Raw genomic sequence first — 20,418 nt, forward strand, 5'->3', positions numbered from 1 at the left:
ACAAAAGCGTGCTTAGCTAAACTAAGCAGCACATGAAGTGGTATTAATCTTCCTGTATTCAAGGAAACTGTATGATCAAATATAAAGCTTTACAGTTTTTCTTCTGTAGCAGCTTCAGTTTGTAGTCCTAAGTGTACTATATTGAAAGTTATTTTATTAAACAAGTGAAAAAAATACCTTTTATTCTAAGATGTAGCATTATAAATTACTGTATTTATACCTAAATAAATATAATTATTTTACAGAGATTTCTTCTGAGTTATATCTGATAGTGTTTCTTTACAACAGTAGTCAACATCTTGTTTTTAATGAGACAGCATTTTTTTTTTATTGTTTCAAATTTCTACAATTGTTCATTCATTTCCTGTGCTTGTCTTTATTTTATTTATGTAGTTTAGTTTCTCAGCTTACATCAGAAGACTTTCAGGTCACTCCCACTGTGGCATCTTCTGCCATCACTAAACACTCCTCACTCTTTACTTCACTAGTGCTGGATTCAATTCATCTGCCCGTTTCTTTCAAAAGAGCATGTGTTTCATGTTAGCCGCCATTTTATAATGTGAATATTTACTGCATGCTGTGTTTAAGGACCACTTCCTGCATATAATGGCCTTTTAGTAGTGTGTACCATTTAGATCCTGTTTAAGTTAAAGTTTAGTGAAAAAACAGCATGACATTATAGACATTAACACCTTTACATACTGTAAACGTTTAGTGTTACTTTACCACAATAAGATGTAAATTTGATGTTTTTCATTAAATCCAATAAAAACAATTTTCTTACAGCTGCCTGTATTTAAGAATAACTTTTGAAAAAAAAAAACACCTTAATGCAGTGGATGTTTTTAAAAAGGAAAGACTTTGTTTGTTTTTTTAATCTCTCATTTATTCAAACACACCCTGGACTCCACCTCAACATGCTTCACCAGAGGTAAGCTAGTTTTAGCTAACGTGGATGTGGGCAAACCTCTGGACTGTTCTTTAGAAGAAATCCCTGAGTAAACTGAATTCATGTCTTTTTCTATGTTTGGTGCTGGTATTGTTTTAACATTTACTGGGAACTTTATGATTCATAACATTTGAAATAATAAACTACCTTTTTTTTTTTTTTGGCTAACTTTGGCATGTTTACAGAAATGTTAATTAATACACTTCATGTCAGTAGTCCCTTGAGTGATTGAGTTTTAATGTGAGATGCTGTCATATATGGTGTTTTCTTTTTCTTTCTTTCTTTTTTAACCTTTGATTTGTTCTGATGCTGCCAAATTGGGTGTTTTAGCTCTTTTAAGAGGTATATCAAACTGGAATTAGCATTATGTTTTTAATTTACTCAATGTAACACATCATTTCAATTATATTTTTTTACAAATACAAGATTGCTTTATTTTCAGATAAGCTAATATAATGGCTTTAGCCGCCATTAGAGAACATTTGTGTTAGCATTCAGTGACTAAGGGGCCGTTTACACGACAACGGTTTTAGGGTGACACGCAAAAGTTTTGTTGCATTTCAGCCTCGCGTTTACACAGAAACGGCGTTTCACCCGACACAAAACGCAAACTTTTGAAAACGGCCTCCAGAGTGGGATTTTTCAAGCAGGTGTTTTCAGTGGAGACGCTGACGTCACACTCCGAGTACAGTACCGTTGTTATGATCCTCGCGAGCTACCACGTTGTGCTTGTGCTGCTCAACCTGCTGTATCTGCTGACTGTCTTCATACAAAATGTGCATCTGTTGCTCCACTTTTTATCTAAGTATTCCCCAATACACCAGATGATCAGCTCAACTCTACTTCAGTGGAGACCTCCCAAAAGCGGCTTCTGGACAAGACAGTTATAGCACCACCTGCAGGCCTGGCATGCATACTATAGTGTTTTCAGTCCCTCAGCGTTTCTGTGTAAACGCAGATTTTTTTCACTGTGTTTAGCGTTTTCAGATGAAATGTTGTCGTGTAAATAGGGCCTCATTCCACTTAACTAGCACATTATGCTCAATTATTATTGGACGCTAACATTCGCTCTGTCCCAAGTTTGGCTATCAAATATTTTTGTTTAAGACACTGTTTTGACATATTTTCATCATTTTCTTTCAATCAGGGATAGTTCAAATGGGATTTTTTTTTCAGAGCCCTCACATTTATGTAACTTATGAACTTGAATACAGCTATCAAATTTCTTCTTTTTTTTTACTTTTTTTTTTTTTTGATAAAACCTTAACCTTAACCAGCTTAACTTTTATCATATATTCTAGCATATATCAACCACAACCAGTGAACATAAGGAGCTCAATCTGAAAGTCTTTTTATTCTTGTAGTATTTACTTCAAAGAAGTGTAACTTAAACTCACACTGGAAGATTCCAGTGTCCCCAAACTGTTAAACACGGAGTATTTGGAGATCTATCATCTTGGATGTACACACAGTATCAAAGCTCCACCACTGTGCTGTAAGCAGAGGCTTTGAGTCCAAACTGAATGAGCTAGCACTTGGCAGAAGCTGCCAGGTGTTTTCTGTTAACCATCAAAGGACAGGGGCCTTTATCACAAATTTAAACAGTTTGAAGTATATTAGTCGAGTAGTTAACCTTTTGATGGCCTTCCCATAGAGGTCCAGTGACACGCCTCTCATTCCCCGACTGTTGCTCTGCTTTGGAGCCAGATCAAAAAGCAGGTTACGATTGTGGGCATATGAAAACCAGTGGACCAGTCGGTGTTATTACGTCAGCCTTTGAAGCTGTGACCTCCAGCTCGGTCTGTGCTATAGATTATTCAATAAATCACATCTCTTAGGAGATTAGTGCCATTAATATGCAGGTTTTTTCTCTTAAAGGTGCTGGTAGGGAGTCTCTGGGATCAAAAGAGTGCCGACTCAGACATTTCTTGCTTCAGTCATTAAATCCTGCACTGCTCGGGGTTACTTAACCAGGGTTAAACCATGAATAAACATGTGCAGCACAGTTCATGAACTAATCCTACGTGTTGTGTGAAACCTTTGTCAGGGACTAGCCAGAGGGGCACAGGCAGTAATCAGACCTGAGCTGGCCAACAGAGCAGAAAAAAACGCAGATTGGGACAAATTGAAACCACCTCCTGGCTGGTGGATTGGCTCGCTGGGTGAGTTATGGTGGTCTGAGGATGATAAACGTTTTAGGAAAGAGGTCATAGCCCCACAGTGTGGAAAGTGGAGCTGTGTCTGGAAGTACTACCTGCCCTCATACATTAGCACTCTGGATAATGGAGTACAGATGGAGAGAAAGACATCTGTGTGTAGGTATGGGTGTGTGTTTACCCAACGTTCATTGTTGTACATGCAGGCTGGCCTCCAGAATTTACCCACTGAACTTTCAAGATTATTTAATTAGAAAGCAATTTTAAAAAAAGGCCAGGAAACCTAAGTTGACTGATCATTCTTGTTTTTTTTTTATCTTTGAAATACTTGATTCTGATTCGTCGAAGCCCAATAAACTCTTTAACTGCTCAAAATGGTCCCTTCTAAAAGACAGCACAAGTCCTATAAGAGATCTTCACAAGATCTTCATAATTCTTGCTGAATCGATAAGATCATTGCATTAAGATCTACCCACTGGTTCTTAACGGGTTAGAGTGGAAAGGCTTTAGACCAATGTCTGCTTGCAGCTCTGCCCCGAACATGCCTGTTTATGGGCTGGCCAGTCAGAGGTTTTTTCTTAACCAGGGAGCTTTAAAGAGACAGCAGCTAAAATGAGGCTGTCAGAGACTGAAACACCAGTGTGGGGGGACAAAACAATATTGGTTTTCTTGGGTTTTGTACGATTTTTAGTTTAGTTTTATTTTTTTTAACAGCATACCATGTGAAATTTTTAAATGATGATGATGACGTCTACAAACAACATCAGGAGCCATATTTTCCCCCAAACTGCACATCACATGTGAGTCAGTTTTTAAGATTCAATCAGGGGGCTCTAACATCTAATTTTTTTCCCTTCTAAACAAAGAGTAAAATGAAGGACTTAAATTAAGAAAAAAATAGTAATTAAAAAAAAAAGAAGAAGAAAAAACAACAACAATGCTGGAACAAAAAATCACTATTTCACTATCACTATAACCCAGCTGAGAGGCTGGGTACACCCTGGACTGGTCGCCAGTCAATCACAGAGCATTATTTAAAATTGTTAAACAAAAAATACCGATACTATGATACATCGATTTTTTGTCCCCTTAGATACATTTTTAGGGTTCAAAGGGAAGCTGTCACAATTTAATACTGACAAAAGAAAATGTGCAGCATTGACAAGTGAGCAGTCTGTTTCCTACACAGCTTCTCCCAAACTGTAGATTTTAACCAAAAATCTGCCTCCAAAAAAGCAAACAGAAGAGTTTAGTGTCACGGGTTGGAAGTGAAGGTGGCTAATCTGAGATCAGTTGTGGCCTTTGTGGCTCATGGTCATCCTATGACTATGACAACTATGACTGTGCATTTGTCTTGACACTAGTGCAAGGGTCTTCAACCTGTGGCCCTCAAGCCTCATGTGGCTCTTTTTTATTTTTCTTACAGAGGGTATTGATGATTGAAGACACTGACACTAAATAAAGTCATGTGTTAACATTTTGTTGGACTAATTATTCATCACATCTTGCAAATAACCTTTAATATTGTTTTATTTTTTTTAGATGTTTACTTTTTGGAACTTTTGCAAATTGTTTGAATGCCAATTTTTTTTTGTTGACATTTTTGCAAATTAAAAAAAATGATATCTTGCACCTTTTTTAAAAGTTTTGTGAATTTAATTCTTTTGAACTTGTGAAAATTTTGCAAATAATTCCAATTCCATTTTTAAACTTTGCAAATTTTCAAAATTACAGATTTTTTTTTTTTTTTTTTTTTTTTGCAATTTTTATGAATTTTTGGCAAACTTTAATAGTTTCAAAATTTTGTACTTTTTGCTAACTGTGGCACATTTTTCTTTATTTGTTTCATTTTTTTTTTCAATTTTTAACTTTCTGAAAGATTTTGCAACTCAATAAAATTTAATTGGTTTTGCAAGTAACGGACATTTTCGACATAATTTTTTTTTTTTTTTTTAATATTTGCAAATTTTAAAAATAAAAAACTACAACATCACATGTACATTTATTTACTAGATTTTACAATGTACAAAATAAGATAAAGTAGATTTTGTGGCTCCTGAATGACTTCAATCCAGGTAAGCTGAGTAAAAATGACTGCTATGAAAGTAAAGTTTACAGACCCCTGCACTAGAGGAAAGGCTAAAATAGATTAAAAAATGACATCATTGTCGTTACCTCCTACTGTTTTGCCACAGGTTGCTACAGTCAGTGCTCCCTGTGCTTTTCTGTCCTGGTTATAGAAAAGGGAAGATTCCTCTCGAAGGTGACTCTTTTGCAAATTCCACTCAAGGCAAGGTCTCATATATAGTGTCATGTGTCAGACGCTTGACTGATTCTGAATCTTCACCCCTGTCTAATTTCTCCATGCACATGTGCTGCTCATCTGAAGTGGAGAGATAGTTCGGCTGCCAGAGTGTGAGTGCCGCATGAGGCTGCTGGGTTACATGTGGTGCACAGGCTGTATAGGTAGCTAGATGGACAGAAAACAGGTGTACTCCAAATGCTGTCCCTTTGTACTGAGACTGCTATAACTACAAAGTAAGAGAAAAAGACATAAAGATGGAAAATTGAGGTTAAACAGGAAAAAAAATGAGCAGAAGACTATTGCTGGAGGACAGAAAGTGAAAAATGAGCTGTTTTTAGGTTTTTAGGTCATAGCATCTGGAAACATTTCTCACTTGTTATGAACTTTCGCTGTCCTCCACTCCCTCGGAGGTGCCTTATCATTTCTATGCTCTTTAGCACAAGAATAGTTTTAATTCAGGATGCAAAAACAAGAGAAAAAGTGATATTTTAGATCAAAGTCCCCCATATTTAGCTGTCTTGATTGATGTATTTCATTTTACTAGTTAACATAAGTGCAAAATCTTATCTTATAAACTAAAAGATCATCACAGAGTAAGTTGAAATGTTCAGCTGTATGAAAGTCATACAGAATATCCTTCAAAACATGTATGAAATCCTGGTGCAGCACCGCCCCCTGCAGGACAAAAAGACAACACACGTTTCATGTTGGATTTAAGTTTATTCCTGTGTACTAAATGTCAATACGACAAGTTCACAATCCTTCATATAATTTAGTTTTCTGCTATATGACAACACAACCAGACATTTTAGCTTTAACATGACTTTAATAACGGTTTAATTAAAATGAGCTATGATATGACTTCATACATGATGCAGACGGTGTGTCCGGTGCTGCGATTGTTCTTCAGAGATTACACAGAAATACATGTCTATTTTTGTTTTAACTATCTATCTGTTAGTATGTATTGGTCTTAAAACAATACGATCTCTAGGTTTCACAAGTTCATCACAAAGAACTGTAGATATGAGTACATTTAACAACTGTAAGTGACAGGTGAAGACCTGGAGGACAGGAGTTGTCTAATAAAGGGTGTCAATTTGAAAGGCAGCATTTCAGCTTTGACTGAAAAAAAGTGTACAAACTGTCTGAGTTAAAAAATCCCACATAACAAACAGGGATGTGACTACAAAAAGCCAGTACTGTGCACTTTAAAGAGATTAGAGCTCTGATTAAAGTTACATCGTACTAATGATGATTAAATGTGATAGTTCGGCACTTGCGTGTTGAGTGTCACAGCAAAAAAGAAATTGCATTGTTTTCATTTCATATAAGGCGATCTTTGAGGCAAACAGGAGTGGCTTTAATAAATGATGATGATGATAAAATGAGAAATAAATTCTTGGCCTAATACCAGAGGTCACATGAGTCAAGCAGCTAAGACCTTTTCATGTTTACAGCTTTGGTTTGAGTTTAAAAAAAAAAAAAAAAACAAGGTACAAAAATTACTGTACAGCTGCCGATTGTGGAAAAGGGAGATTTTGCACAATGAAATGATTTTTTTACTGAGTGTAAAGTTCTTGGCAAGTTCCTGGTTCTTCAGAGACTATAAATGTAAGTTAACCATGTGTAAAACACTGCATAATATAGTAACAAGTTGTTTTTGGTCCATGCTGCAGAGAGAAGTGTCTCAAAGACTGAGAGAGATGAAGACAAACATGACAGGCCCACAGAGGGGATGAGATAACTAGGGATGGGAATCGAAAACTGGTTCCTGTTGAGAATCGATGAGAAACGTTTCAATCCATCGATATCGTTAGCATTTGTGCTTAACGATTCCCTTATCAATTCTTTACATTGTGCCAGAGCCACTGGGCCTTACGTTACTGGGTTACTAGTCTGCTGCAGCTATCTTAGCTTAGCAGTGAGATAACGTTTCCCAAGAAAACTCTGATTCAGGATTTTCAGCTTGAAGTTTTACTGAAGAACTGACTTCATAGAGAAATGTACATTACTCTCTCTCAGGAGATTCATTTTCAGTACATTCCAAATGGTATAAATCACCTTATTTACCAAAATAACAAAATAGTGCAAGTTTGATGTTAGCGCATATGGAAGCCTGCACTGATATGCTAGCAGTTAGCATACATCAGTATAGCTTCAGCTTCAGAATATAATTTCAACTTTCATCACAGAAACATATCACATCAACTCTTTGTAAAAAATACTTGAATTTCAAATGTTGAAAGCTAACAGACAATTTAAAGGCTCATGGCTGACTTCATAACTACGGAAAGGTTCCAAACAACTTAAACCATTGCTATAACCACTTTGAGACACGAGATGACCTACTTGAATTATTAATACATTACAACACAATACATCAACGTCACATTGTGTAATATTTTTACCTGTTTCTGTTTCTCATGCCCAGAAATATCCAGACTCAGGGACCAATTACATTTTATTCACTTACAGTATAAACTCAATTAAATGTTGACACATCTGTAAAGCTACTTTTTGTACCAAGAAAACTCACAACAGGAATTGATAAGGAAATCGATAAAGAATCAGATCGATAAGCAGAATTGATAAGGGCATCTGTATTGACAAAATCTTATCAATTCCCATCCCTAGAGATAACCCGGTAAAAAGAGGATAAAGAGGAAAATGGATTACTGGGTGTGTGTAATGTTGGTTAATAAGGTCTGCAGGGAGAACGTGAGGAAGAAGTGAGAAGTTTTAATGCAAGATCTGTATGAGGAGGCGTTTAAAGTCTCCACCACAATCTGAATCCAGAGCGTCCTTCAGGGTGACGTCGTATTTCTCCAGGTACATGTCCTTCACCGTCTCCAGGTCAATCTGTGGGTGAATAAGATACATTAAAATTATAATTTACACAATACACGATACATGATACACATTATAGTTTTTCTAAACAAAGATTTAAATAAATAAATCATTCTATTGTTCCTACAGTAGAACATACAGTTTAATGTATGTTTAACTGTTTTGTGGGACTAACACATGCATTCCTACTTCTGAATAAAACTGTTTTGTTTCTTGAGCTATAATGACGTGACAAAAGGTGTTAATTCCACACCACTTGGCACTTAACTCTTTCATGCCCCTCTATGAGGTTTAAGAGAAACTAACAGAGCTGAAAATGAATTTTAGTGACAGAAGCTTCATTATCTACTTTTTCTTCCTCAGAGAATGATCTTTGACTTAACACAGTTTTTTTGGTCTCAATTCATTTAAAGAAAACTGTCTAAACCAGTGATTCCCAACCTGTGAGCTGTGGCCCCCTGGTGGGCTGCAAAGGTACTGCAAGTGGGCTGCCAAAGCTTTTCCAAAATAGTTTGATTTTTGTGGGGGTGGGGATGTAATTATGTAAAAATATAATAATAATAATAATAATAATAATAATAATAATGATAATGATAATAATAATAATAATAATAATAATAATAATAATAATAATAATAATAATAATAATTTTATTATTTGTATAGCACTTTTAAAAACATTGTTTACAAAGTGCTTTTACAAGCATTCAGCACAAAATACAAAACAAACAAACTAACAATGAGCACAATAAAGTAAAAACAAAAAGCACAGCTTAAATTAAGACTTAACAGAGAAAGACAGTGTCAAAGGACATGAGGTAAAAAGGTCCTTTCTATAATTTATACTACTTAATAGGAACCCAGACAATATAAGAACCATCCAGCCTAAAAAGAGACCATGAGGACCAAACATAAAAAACATAAAATAGGAAACGCAAGTTAAAATCATAATTAATAGCACATGTAAACTTTGCATCATGTTATAGATGCTGTGTTAGTGACTGTGGAGCCTCCAACATGTTTCTCTTGTATTCAATTCAGTCCTTCATGTTCAATCTTTATTTTAAAAAAAAAGTGCTCTCAGAGCGCATCGTATGGCTGGGTTTCCGCTACATGTAAAGGATCATAGCGCACCGCCATGACAAAGTAAAAGCCGCCATGCCTTCTGAATTATGATCTTTTCTTTTTCCGATGTTTCAGACGTAAATTACATTGCACATGGCTCTTGTATGCAACAAGAACTTTAAGAGTGCAGTTATCTTTCAGAAGCCAATCATCTCTCTGTGTTCTCACATGAACAAACTCACACTCATGGTTGGATCATATCACGGTCTACAATGATAAAACACAGAGCTCTGGTGGGTATTTGCTGCTCACAGTTCTCAGCTCTAACTCTATGGTTTATATTTGCTTTAAACATCATCCTGATCAGTTAGTGCAGCCTGTGATGGTGATCAGTGCGGTGCTTATGCTGAGTTCACTCCCACATATTACACAGTAGCTGATCGCTATTCCTTCTCCCGCTCCTCCAGGAGTCACCTTTCTGCTCTCTTTGGGACAGAAGTTATATTTTTGCTGTTTTCCTCTCATTCTTTAAAAATCAGCAGAGGAGTTTTCCTCTAGCTTTTAGAGATCAAACCTGAAAGCCTTCATACCACACTGTACCTCTGTGCAGGCCAGGGGCACGTCCAGACTTTCAGACTGGGGGGGCACAATGAGAGCAGCAGCTTCACTCTCAACTTTAACTATGAGTAACTATGATTGCATTATAATCCAGTGTATGATTTTAGAATAAAATGTATTATATATTACTGTGCATCAGTCTGTCTAATAGATTTAAGATACTTTTTAAGCCCAGATAAAAAGATTGAGCTGACTGTAAACTGTGCCATTAGATAAGGCCAAACTATGTTTGTGTTAAATAAATAATTCATCTAAAAAGGTTTTAAGTTGCAACATGTTTTTATGTAATTACCAGTCGGGGGTGGGCCATGAAAATGTTTAAGACTTAAAAGTGGGCCCTGAGTTGGAAAAGGTTGGGGACCACCTTAAATACAGTCTTGGACAAAACTTTATTCTGAACATAAAAATGTTTTTTTTTCTCGCTCAGACTTGCCTCAGAGCGTCCTACGATGATGCGAATGAGCGTGTCTTCGTCTGTGCCTGCTCCCTTCATGGCGGCATTAAGACGTCGAGCGAAATACAGCTGAGGGTTCTTGGCACACCTGACTAAAAACACAGATAGAACAACAGCACCATAAATAAACTTAAGCTATTTGAATCTGAATAAAACTTAAAAATGTCTCATTTTGTAGACATGTCTGCATCATCATGATAAAATCTACCCAGGGTGATGTAGCACTCCTTCAGAGTCCCTGTTGCCTCAGAATCAATGGTGTCCAAAATGTCTTTTCCTGAAAGCTGTAAGACAAGGAGTCAAATGAGACACTATAATACAAACAATACAAAAACCAGTGATGTGATTTCACTGAGATGGATGCAGTCCTCACCGTCTCATAGATCTTAAACGTGGCCTGGAGCTGCATGTAGTTCCTGTGCGTCAGAATGAAGGTAAAGGTGGACTCATCAGTGCCGAATCTTTCCTCTCCTGCCTGACAGGGAAAAAAAGAGGAAATAACAGCAGAAACAGGCTGATTACATTTACCTGTAGTTAATTTTCTCTCTTTAAATTCATCAGGGGTGAAATTTTGGTTCATCTCATGGAGGAATCCTGCAGAAAGGAATCAAAGCACGACTCATGTATGATTATAATCTGGGTTATATTTTAAAAAATTAGACATGATTCCAGTTCATGTCTCACATCTAAGGTGTTATGTGTGTTACTGAATATATCAAATTTAATGATGGACGCTGGACCAACAGTCTGCAGACATACAAGCAGCTCAGGGTCTGTACTTGTCACATCTAAGTTGCTAACAGGAAGGATGTCAAATGTGCATCACAAAGGAAGAATAGTTTTAACCACAGGTTTTCCAAGTTCTCTGCAAAACTGAAATCTGAGCTGTTACGCTGTTACACTTCACCTGACAAGTTTATAAAAGTCTCTTGTTTATAATGTTGAAAAACAAAAAAGGTACAAGGATTGCTTAGAAAAATCTACATATGGGGTAAGAAAAAATGTTTGTAAAGTTTTTCAAAATGAGACAAGGTATCTAGACAAGAAAGTAAAGTAGGACTTTTTCCTGATCCCATTGGCAGTTCTCTTTTTTATCTGCAAGCAATTCAGGTGTCATCTGTGTCTTTTAAATACAAAATTAGACATTTGCTTTGTTTTCAGTTTTTGCAGTTTGAGTGTAATGACTGTCACCACCTTTGTTTTACAGCAGTGGTCCCCAAACTATTGTCCAGGGGCCGGATACAGCCCGCCTCCACATTTTGCCCAGCTCCCTGAACAATACCAGAGGTGCATTATGATTTTTTTTTTTTTAGTCTGGCTACGTGATCGAGACTTACACATGCACAGAACGTAACTTTCTATTCCACCCTTCTGCAGCTTGTGCCCTTTCTGTAACCCCTCCCTTAAAAAAATCCTCTTATACAACCATGCTGGTAGTGAAATGAGATGTGCTGGTAGGTGTTGTATCATTTAGTTTGGTTTCTTAGCCTGCTTGCTTTCTGGCTTTCACAGTAAAGTTAATGAGAGAAAGCTGCAAACAGTAGTGTCTGCAAGAAAGTTTTTATTCCATGGTCTTTTTTTCTGTGAAAAACTCGAAAAGGGTTATTTGGTTATTATTTATTTCATCAATAGTGTTATATATTTAATTAATAGTGTTATTATCTATTTTCTGTTTTTTTTTTTTTCATGTCAAGATCCCAGAAAACAATATTTTTTCCTTAGTGTTTACACAGTATTTCACTTTTTTGCACAGCTGTCTCCCTCTGCTGGCCATGAGGATGAAAGCAACAAGCCCTGGTCCAGTTCAAAGGTGGTATCCAAGCAAGTATTATTTTTTAGTAAAAATAGTCTATTTTTTAGAGTTAATATGAGCCACATTTATCTGACAACTCTAGGAAAATGTCTTATTTCAAGAAATCAAAGACAAAAATAACACCTGGGTTGTTTGTAAAGAGTGAAAAAAAATGTGCCAATGGGATAAGAAAACTGTACCTATTTAGTTTCTGTTATTAATATTCATATATCAAGAAACTAAACAAGCAATATTTCTTACCCCATAGCAGACTGTTTTGGTCTTTATAATCAATTCAGGCATTGTTTTTGCCTTTTAATTCTTGAAACGAGTCATTTTCTAGACTTTCGGGGAAATGTGGCTCAGATTAAGTCTTATTAGACATAAAAAAGACAGATACCTGCTTAGATTTCAGTTTTTGCAGCATTTTGAAAGATTTAACACGTTTCTCTTTACATTTATTCATATTTGTGTCATTATGCAACTTAAATGTAAGATTCTGCAGAGATCCAACATGTCTGTCAGCAATTAAATCCACAGTGCAGCACGACCGCAAAAACATGCCTTGATTTTAAATTCTGTTTTTGTGAGACACTGGCTTCTTTGCTTAACCATTTTGAGTCCTGGATGACACTTCTTTGCTAAACACGGGTGGTTTTAAGGGGAAAATGTGAATAAGGCCTCAAATTTGATGGTTTTACCCTGTAGAGATATGATATGTGGAGGTACCTCAATCAAAGCTGCAGCATCCCCTTGGGCCAACTCTTCATCCACATCAAGGCTCTCGTCCCTGGCCGCCTGCAGAAAAAGGATAGAAAAGAAGACGAAGGAACATGAGGGAATAAAAGAGCAAGAGAGTAGTTAGGAAGATGTATAAAGTCAGCAAAATTTGTTGAAAGAGTGAAGGAAAACATTGAGCGAGAGAAGACGAATCACAGTAAAAATAATCCAAAGCGTTTAGTTGGATTACAATCATCTGCTACACATTAGGGAAATATGTGAAGGCCGTGGAAGTGGCGGCGCTTTGTAAAGACATTGCTATGGAACATGAGTCACACTGTTTGTCTTTATTTATGGGGAAGGAAAAGAGAAGGGAAGCAAAGTAGGGTGGGAGCGCTGAAAAAAAGGCTAAAGCATGCCAGACAATGATGTGATGTGTGACCAATGTCTCAGTGGGCGAATCACAGCCGGGAGAGCAAGTCAGCGAGCAAAAAGACAATAGAAGAAAAGTAATGTCCTCCCTCTTTTCACAGCCTTCATCCAAATTCAAGACAACAAAACTTAAAAAGAAGCAGCTTTGTTTTCTGACTCTGTTTTTCACTAATACTTCTGAAGAGCTTTCTTTGTGAAATCAGGCCTGTATGATAAGTGTTCAGTTTACCTGCAGCAGCGCCACCATCAGGTTCCTCACATCTCCACTAGTGTCGCCCTCAACGTCAGCCTCTAATTCACGCTCGTGCACTGAAAAATCAGGAGCAGAAGAGTCCCAATTTAAGTAGCTTCTTCCTACATTTTTAAAGCATAAACATGTGCTTTACAGTACAGGATACTCTGTGATTGAAAGAGGCGGCAGAGGATGAGGGGATCAGGCTGTATTTGTGGTGAGTGAGTTGGGAAATCATGTCTCACTACAACATGATTCACTCCATGAGGGAAAACACCCTCTGCATGAACACTAACATAAAACTCTGACTGACCACAAATTCCAGTATGAGGCTTAAATATCTTTATGAATGACTCATCGTGGGTGAGGACTCACACTCAGCATAGGCCTCCTTGTACTTCACGATGTCCTGGAGAAAAGAAAATAGTAGATTAGATTATTTTTGTTTTTGCAGCAAGTGTTACTGCTTAAATTTACTCCTGCTTCCTTTCAGCACTATTTACAGCAACAGGGAATGCTTTCAATTAAAACACTGACAAAACATGTAAATTGTCTCCCTGGAGAACAGTCAGTGTTAGCAACTAGCAGCTGACAATATAAGCGGGTTCAACATCTATACAGACTGTCTTTCCTGTCAGAGCCGGTGACATACTATCGTCACACTGCAAAAAGCTGAAATCTTACCAAGTGTTTTTGTCTTATTTTCGGTGAAATTTTTTTTTAAGACTTAATATGAGCCACATTCACCTGACCAGTCCAGAAAAATGTCTTACTTCAAGTTATGTAAAGACAAAAAGGTCTGAATTGCTTGTAACAAGTTGCCTATGGAACAAGAGAAAAGATACTTGTATTAAGAGATAATTCTAGATTCAAGCAAAGTTTTCAGCAATTTTTTCTTATTCCATTGGCAGAGTTTTTTTACTTGCTACAAGCAATTTAGAGCCCATTTTTGTGGCCACAGTTTAATCCTTTTTGACCATGACATGTCTGGGGCTCTTTAATCTTTAGTTTCATCAAGAAAAACTGCTGTTTTTTTGTTTATTATTATATTATAGATTAGTAAAGTTGTTCATGATAAAAAAACTGTTGGGTTCATGAAAATGCAGCTTGTTTACATCTGCCACACATGTCACATAACTTGTTTATATGTTTTATTGACTGCTCTTGCTGAAGACAATTTCTGCAGATCATTGAGACCAAGACCCTATAGGAAATGATCTGTAATTGAGTAAGTTTAAAGGTCCCATATTATGCAAAAATTACTTCATTAAGTTTTTTAGTGAAACTTGAGGGGTCTTTGACTTTCCTCCCAGCCCACAAAATATCATATTCAATGACAAAACCTGTACTTAGTAGAGCTTGTGAATGTAAAATCCTGACCTAAAACGAGCTGTTTGGATTTTGGGGATTTGCTGACGTCAGCAATTCCCTTTTTTGACCAATCAGGAGCAAGTCTGACCTGATTGGTCCACTGGAGCAGATACCCCAGGGAAATCTCTCCAGCAGTGGCTGTAAACATCCACATTGTTCCATGCACAAGCTTCCCATCTTGGAAGAAGATAATACTAAGTGGCTAGAGTTCATTTATCAAGGAAATGTGCCATCTACACTCAGTAAAACTGTGCATGTGTGTGCTAGTTACTTTACTGCCAACTGCTTTTCCAACTTTGGACAGTACAACAGAGGGCTAGTGAATAGACTGGTCCTGAATCCAGGTGCATTACCAACCATCCACCAACAAACCTCGGACCCTGGAAATGTGAGTATTTTAAATGCTGTGTGCTGTGGAGCAGATGCAAGAGCTTTTCCTCAGTGTCCCCCCTGTCTCTGTGTTAGCTTCAGAATGCTAACTTTAGCTGCCGTTAGCCTGTTGTTTTAGCCTGTTGTTTTAGCCTGTAATGTTACGGTAAACGAGCTTCGCTGTTTTCTAAACATTGTGCACTCGGAGCTTGTGGCGCCACTCTCAGTAACGCGGAAGAGCGGGGCGGTATCAGCGGTGGCTCATTTACATATGAAGGTCACGCCCACTAAATCAGACCTTTCTGAACAGAGGGGCTATGAGAGCCTAGAAACAATGCTGCTGTGCTTGATTTATTGGCTTTTTGGACCAAAACATGTTACTACCATTTCATGAAGACATCAATGATCCATATTAAAGTGCAGAAAAGGAGCATAATATGGGACCTTTAAAACAGTGACTGAGCGTCAATGTCTCCATAGTTCACCAGGGGGAGCTCCAAAAGATTTGGCTTTATGCAAGATAGCTGGTGTGTTGCCGGTGGTTAGACAGTCTATAGTTTAGTCTTTTTTTAGCCTCTTGTCTTAAAGTGGTATGAAAATAAGGCAGTAAAATCTTTAAGGACAAAAGTAACTCCCCAGTTTCTGAGATTGTAAATGATATGACTGAAATAAACCAAAGTTAAAGATGACATGGGTGACAGTAACTATAAACATCATCATCATTAGCATCATCACCATCACACTGACAGACCTCATTGCTGGCTGTGCACAGGATCTCAACGAGCACTGCTTCATCTGTCCCTGCGCCCTTCATGGCTCTTCTCAGCTCCTTTGCGTAGTAAACGTGGAGAGGGTCCAACATGGCAATGATGGCTTTCTCAAAACTCCCCGTCAGCTCGCTCTTCAGGACCTCCTCCAACTCCTGAAGGCAGGCAGGGTTAACACTGAAGTCACATAACACAACGTTTGCATGTGTTAACACTGAGGACGCTACAAGCAGGTACTCACATCGTCGTACTTCTCAAAGTAGGCCTGTTTGATCTCCAGACGCTGAGCTGCTGAACGATTGGCCATGATCTGAATGATGGCGTCTTCATCTGTGCCTGGAGAAGAAAGAGCAGCATGAACATAGAGTTCAGGATTCTGACACAAGAGCTTAGGTGCCAAACCACAAAAGCAATGCTATGCGCTAAGTTTATCCTTGACAAGATTGCAAGAGCATAAGAGCAAATTCAGTTAGTTAACCTAATTTAACAAAAAAAGGCTACTCTATGACTTACTGAAGCTTTTAACTGTCATATATTTAAATGAAAAGCTTATAGTAAGATAGTTTAAACATAACAACCTGTTCATAAACGCGCTCAAAATGCACTGTTTTTATAACTGGTGGCTGGTTTGGTTTGTTTGGTTTTTAAACCTCATCAACTCATTAAATGTCTGCAGTCAGAGGAAGGGAAGAGGCTGACGCCTGCCTTACATAAATTTTGTCTCTTTGTTCTCAAAGATCTTTGCAAAGCCAGATGACTTAACATGAAATGTCATTTCTGGATGATTGAAAGGACAAAAAAAGTGTAAAATTAGGAAAAAAATCCAACATATAGATAAAGCTAAAATTCTGGTAAGGTCCTAATGTTACTGACAGATTGCCTGTAAATCTTCTGTTTGATGTCTGCTAACACTCAGCACACATAAGAGACTTCTCAACACACAGAGCCAATTAAATATCTGGCTGGCAGAGCAGGAAGCAAATTCACAAATGTATGTGCACTTACCCAAACCTTTACATGCTTTTCTGATGGCCTTAATATCAGCTGTGACATCAAAGTCCTCATATGGGACGATAGTGGGCTGGGAGATAGAAAGTAAACACAAAATCAAAACAAGATGTTTGCAGATGTGAAAAACAGTTTTTCTATTTTCTTTTAAGTAAATCCCAGGAACGTTCAAGCTACAGGCCAGATATCTTATGTGGACGATTTATTCAGTGTGCCATGAGAAGAAAAGAGACTTATGATTTGGATAAAACTGACTGAATGACAACTCATAGATAAGCAGTGATAATTAAAGACGGTAGATAAGAAAATCTTAAGGAAGGCAATGTAGGTGTGCTACTGTGTTATGAATTAGTCTACTGTGGATCATATGGATCTGTGTATTGCATTTTTCACAAAAGGTTTAGAATATTGATCAATAAAATGTGTTTCTAAGGTCTTAAAATGTTCAGTGCATGTAAAAAAAGATGGAAAGTGTTTCTTCTGAAAGTTTAAGACTTTTTTTCAATTCCTGGAGCCTAGAAGATAGTTGAGACGATGACGTTGTCCAAATAAAAAAATTTTTTACCTCTTTTTTGTTGTCATTATGTAAATGCATCACACATCAATCAATGCACAACAGTAGCAACACAAAATGCTTGACAAAAGAAAGGAAAAAAACAATAATCATAAGTGACCTGATATCCCCCATAAACACACACAACAGTGTACAACCCACACCCCAAGTAAACACAATTTAATTAAAATCCGTGCAGATGACCCAAGGAACTGTGGGACATTACTCATATAAAATCTAACCTCACACTTTAAGAGACATGTAGAGTGCTTTGCAGTATAAACTGCTCATTTAATAAAATCAGAATCCAACAAAGTAATATATAACAGTTTCAAAACAATCTAACGCTATAATTAAAAGCCAGCCCACTCAGGCAGATTGGGTCTCTGGAAATGATCGTACGGTTATTTCATTGCATTAAGCCAGTTTATCCCGCAGGAAAGGGTGCAGCCCTGTGATCGAGCTGAGTCATGGAGCAGGAGCAGCAGCAGCAGCAGCAGTGTGTACTGTACAGTGTCTCTCCTCGTCTGGCCTCTAAAGCACACAATGCGGCCTTATTGATCAGAGCCCCTCTCAAATTCCTACTGCTGCTGCCTCCTCTCCTCGGCCTCACAGGGAACCTCCCTTTGACCAAGTTAACTGCGCAAGTTTTGCTCAAAACAGTCGCAGTGTTTACACAAAATGTCTTTTTTGGAAGAAATTTATCCCCTTGATTCAACCTTTCGACTCAGTCTGTCTTACTTTGAGAGCTTCCCCCTTGGATTTATAGCAGTGATTTTCATTTTGAAGCGACTTTCGTATTACATCACCGTTAAATCGCTCTTTTCGCGCTGTCATTTTTTGATAACGATGCTCCGGTTCAGAAATGGATACAGAAGTTTTCAAAAAGTTACTTTTCCTACCTGAACATTCCCCATGTTGGTGTTCCTGGCTGCTGTTAGCGGAGAGAGAGTGAAAGCGGAAAGCTGCGTGCAGTGTTTGGAGGTTCGGCTGCTCTGGAGTTGATGTGGTATGGATAAAGTCAGATGGGCTGTTCCTGCGGGACGCAGCCCTGTCTGCTGCAGCAGCGATGACGTCACTACCGCTTATTAAGTTAGCAGGATGGAGGAGGTGGAGCTGCTTAGGTGGATTGAGAGGGTAAAATAATATTTGATCCTGTCAAATTATCATTGGCTCGAGTTGATAGACCTGTTCGACTCAACGACTCATCACGTTTGCCTGTACTTGTGAATAGGGGTGGATCCACAGAGACACTGGTTTGGTCGGTTTGATTTTGACATTGGTGGGGACATAGCGAGCATCACAGCCCCCCACCCCACCACCAAAGTTTAATACAGTGACTTTGCATTATACATAGATTAACGGCAAAACACAAGTATAAAGGGATTATTTGTTTATCAACACTGCGGATGCGCGCGCAACTTGGGTACAGAAGCACTGCTGAGTGTAACGGTTTGTCAACCAATGTGGAGAAGTTAACCACCAAGAAGATATTTTTTAACTTAATGTCATCACATCACACATTTTTGACTTTCCAGTTTTGCCTGAAATTCCATGAAATATGTGTCCCCGTCGAAGCCCACGCCAACCCAGGTGACAAAAATGCATCCTGAATCAAGTCTGAGGGATAAAACCTGTGTTTTGGGTTTTCCCAAATTGAGCTCAGAAAGTAATGTCCAGACCTGAAATTTGGAGCCAAATTTTGACTTTCCAGTTTTGGCTGAAATTCCATGAAATATGTTTCCCCTGCCGAAGCCCATGCCATCCCATGTGACAAAAAATACATCTTGAATCAAGTCTGAGGGCTAAAACCTATGTTTTGGGTTTTCCCAAATTGAGCTCAGAATGTAAGGTCTGGAACTGACATTTGGAGCCAAATTTTGACTTTCCAGTTTTGGCTGAAATTTTATCAAATATGTGTCCCCCGTCGAAGCCCATGCCATCCCAGGTGACAAAAATGCATCTTGAATCAGGTCTGAGGGCTAAAACCTGTGTTTTGGGTTTTCCCAAATTGAGCTCAGAACGTAAGGTCCTAGAAGTTTTTTAGCCCTCAGGCTAAGTTTTGTGGAGTTGCAGCCTATTTGTTGAAAGGCTCAAAAGAGGCCTTATTCAGTTGAGAAATATCCCGCACCGACCTGCCTTTTTTCAAAAGTTGGACCCTACATCCAGTTCTGAGTGAACCCACTGGGGATGCTCCTAGGGACCTCTCGGACGCACCCTAGAATTTTCGGAGCCCTTGAGCTACGTTTTGTGGAGTTAAGGCCCATTTGGTGAAAGACTAAAACCAGGCCATATTTCCCCCGAAAAAAAGCCCGCAAGAAACTGCGTTTTTCTGAAAGTGGGACCCGAAACCCTGGTTCTGAGAAAACCCACTGGGGACGCTCCTGTGGACCTCACAGACGCACTCTAGGAGTTTTGGAGCCCTCGAGCTAAGTTTTGTACAGTTATGGCCCATTTGGTGAAAGACTAAAACCAGGCCTACTTAGCACTTAAAAAACTGGCCCATTTGGCCAGAAAACTGCATCACAAAAGAGAACTGCACCTAATTCATCAAGATAATACTGATTTTGTAATTTGGATGTACTTAGGATTTTACTTAGGTGATGACATAGGTTGTAAAGAGATCTGGGCCTGAAAGCAGTTCAGTTTTTGGGGATAACCACAGACCGTAAAATACAATGTTTTAAATACAGTATGATAACCATAACACAGCTCATTTCTCCCCCTAGTGGACAAACTAAAGAGCTACTTTTTTCCACAACTCACCACCTCGTTCCT

General features: G+C 38.1%; 1 protein-coding gene across 2 annotated transcripts; it reads right to left on the reverse strand.

Moving 5' to 3' along the window:
- Positions 1-6,121: 6,121 nt before the first annotated feature.
- On the reverse strand, positions 6,122-18,794 carry LOC141803983 (annexin A13-like). 2 transcript variants are annotated; one of them, XM_074688156.1, is made up of 11 exons: positions 18,543-18,794; positions 17,085-17,160; positions 16,321-16,415; positions 16,064-16,231; positions 13,948-13,981; positions 13,570-13,649; positions 12,918-12,986; positions 10,770-10,871; positions 10,605-10,680; positions 10,376-10,488; positions 6,122-8,272 (listed from the first exon to the last, which is right to left on the reverse strand). In XM_074688156.1, exons 1-11 carry the CDS (start codon positions 18,555-18,557, stop codon positions 8,153-8,155), a joined length of 948 nt encoding a protein of 315 aa, XP_074544257.1. In that variant the 5' UTR covers positions 18,558-18,794; the 3' UTR covers positions 6,122-8,152. The 2 variants fall into 2 exon arrangements, with proteins under 2 accessions (XP_074544257.1, XP_074544256.1); XM_074688155.1 differs by having other exon boundaries at positions 16,064-16,234; positions 18,543-18,781.
- Between the last annotated feature and the right edge of the window lie 1,624 nt (positions 18,795-20,418).

The sequence above is a fragment of the Halichoeres trimaculatus genome, unplaced genomic scaffold (assembly GCF_033239565.1).
Source record: "Halichoeres trimaculatus isolate MK-OKI-2021-1 unplaced genomic scaffold, fHalTri1.1 fHalTri1_scaffold_15, whole genome shotgun sequence".
NCBI classification, from domain to species: Eukaryota; Metazoa; Chordata; class Actinopteri; order Labriformes; family Labridae; genus Halichoeres; species Halichoeres trimaculatus.

Bases quoted from the DNA above. Each gene is read 5' to 3' on its own strand.
- LOC141803983 (XM_074688155.1), bottom strand. The intron at 16,416-17,084 runs GTAAGTGCACAT...TTTCTTCTCCAG, and splicing joins AAAAGCATGTAAAGGTTTGG to GCACAGATGAAGACGCCATC. The intron at 13,650-13,947 runs GTGAGTCCTCAC...CTGATTTTTCAG, and splicing joins CAAGGAGGCCTATGCTGAGT to TGCACGAGCGTGAATTAGAG.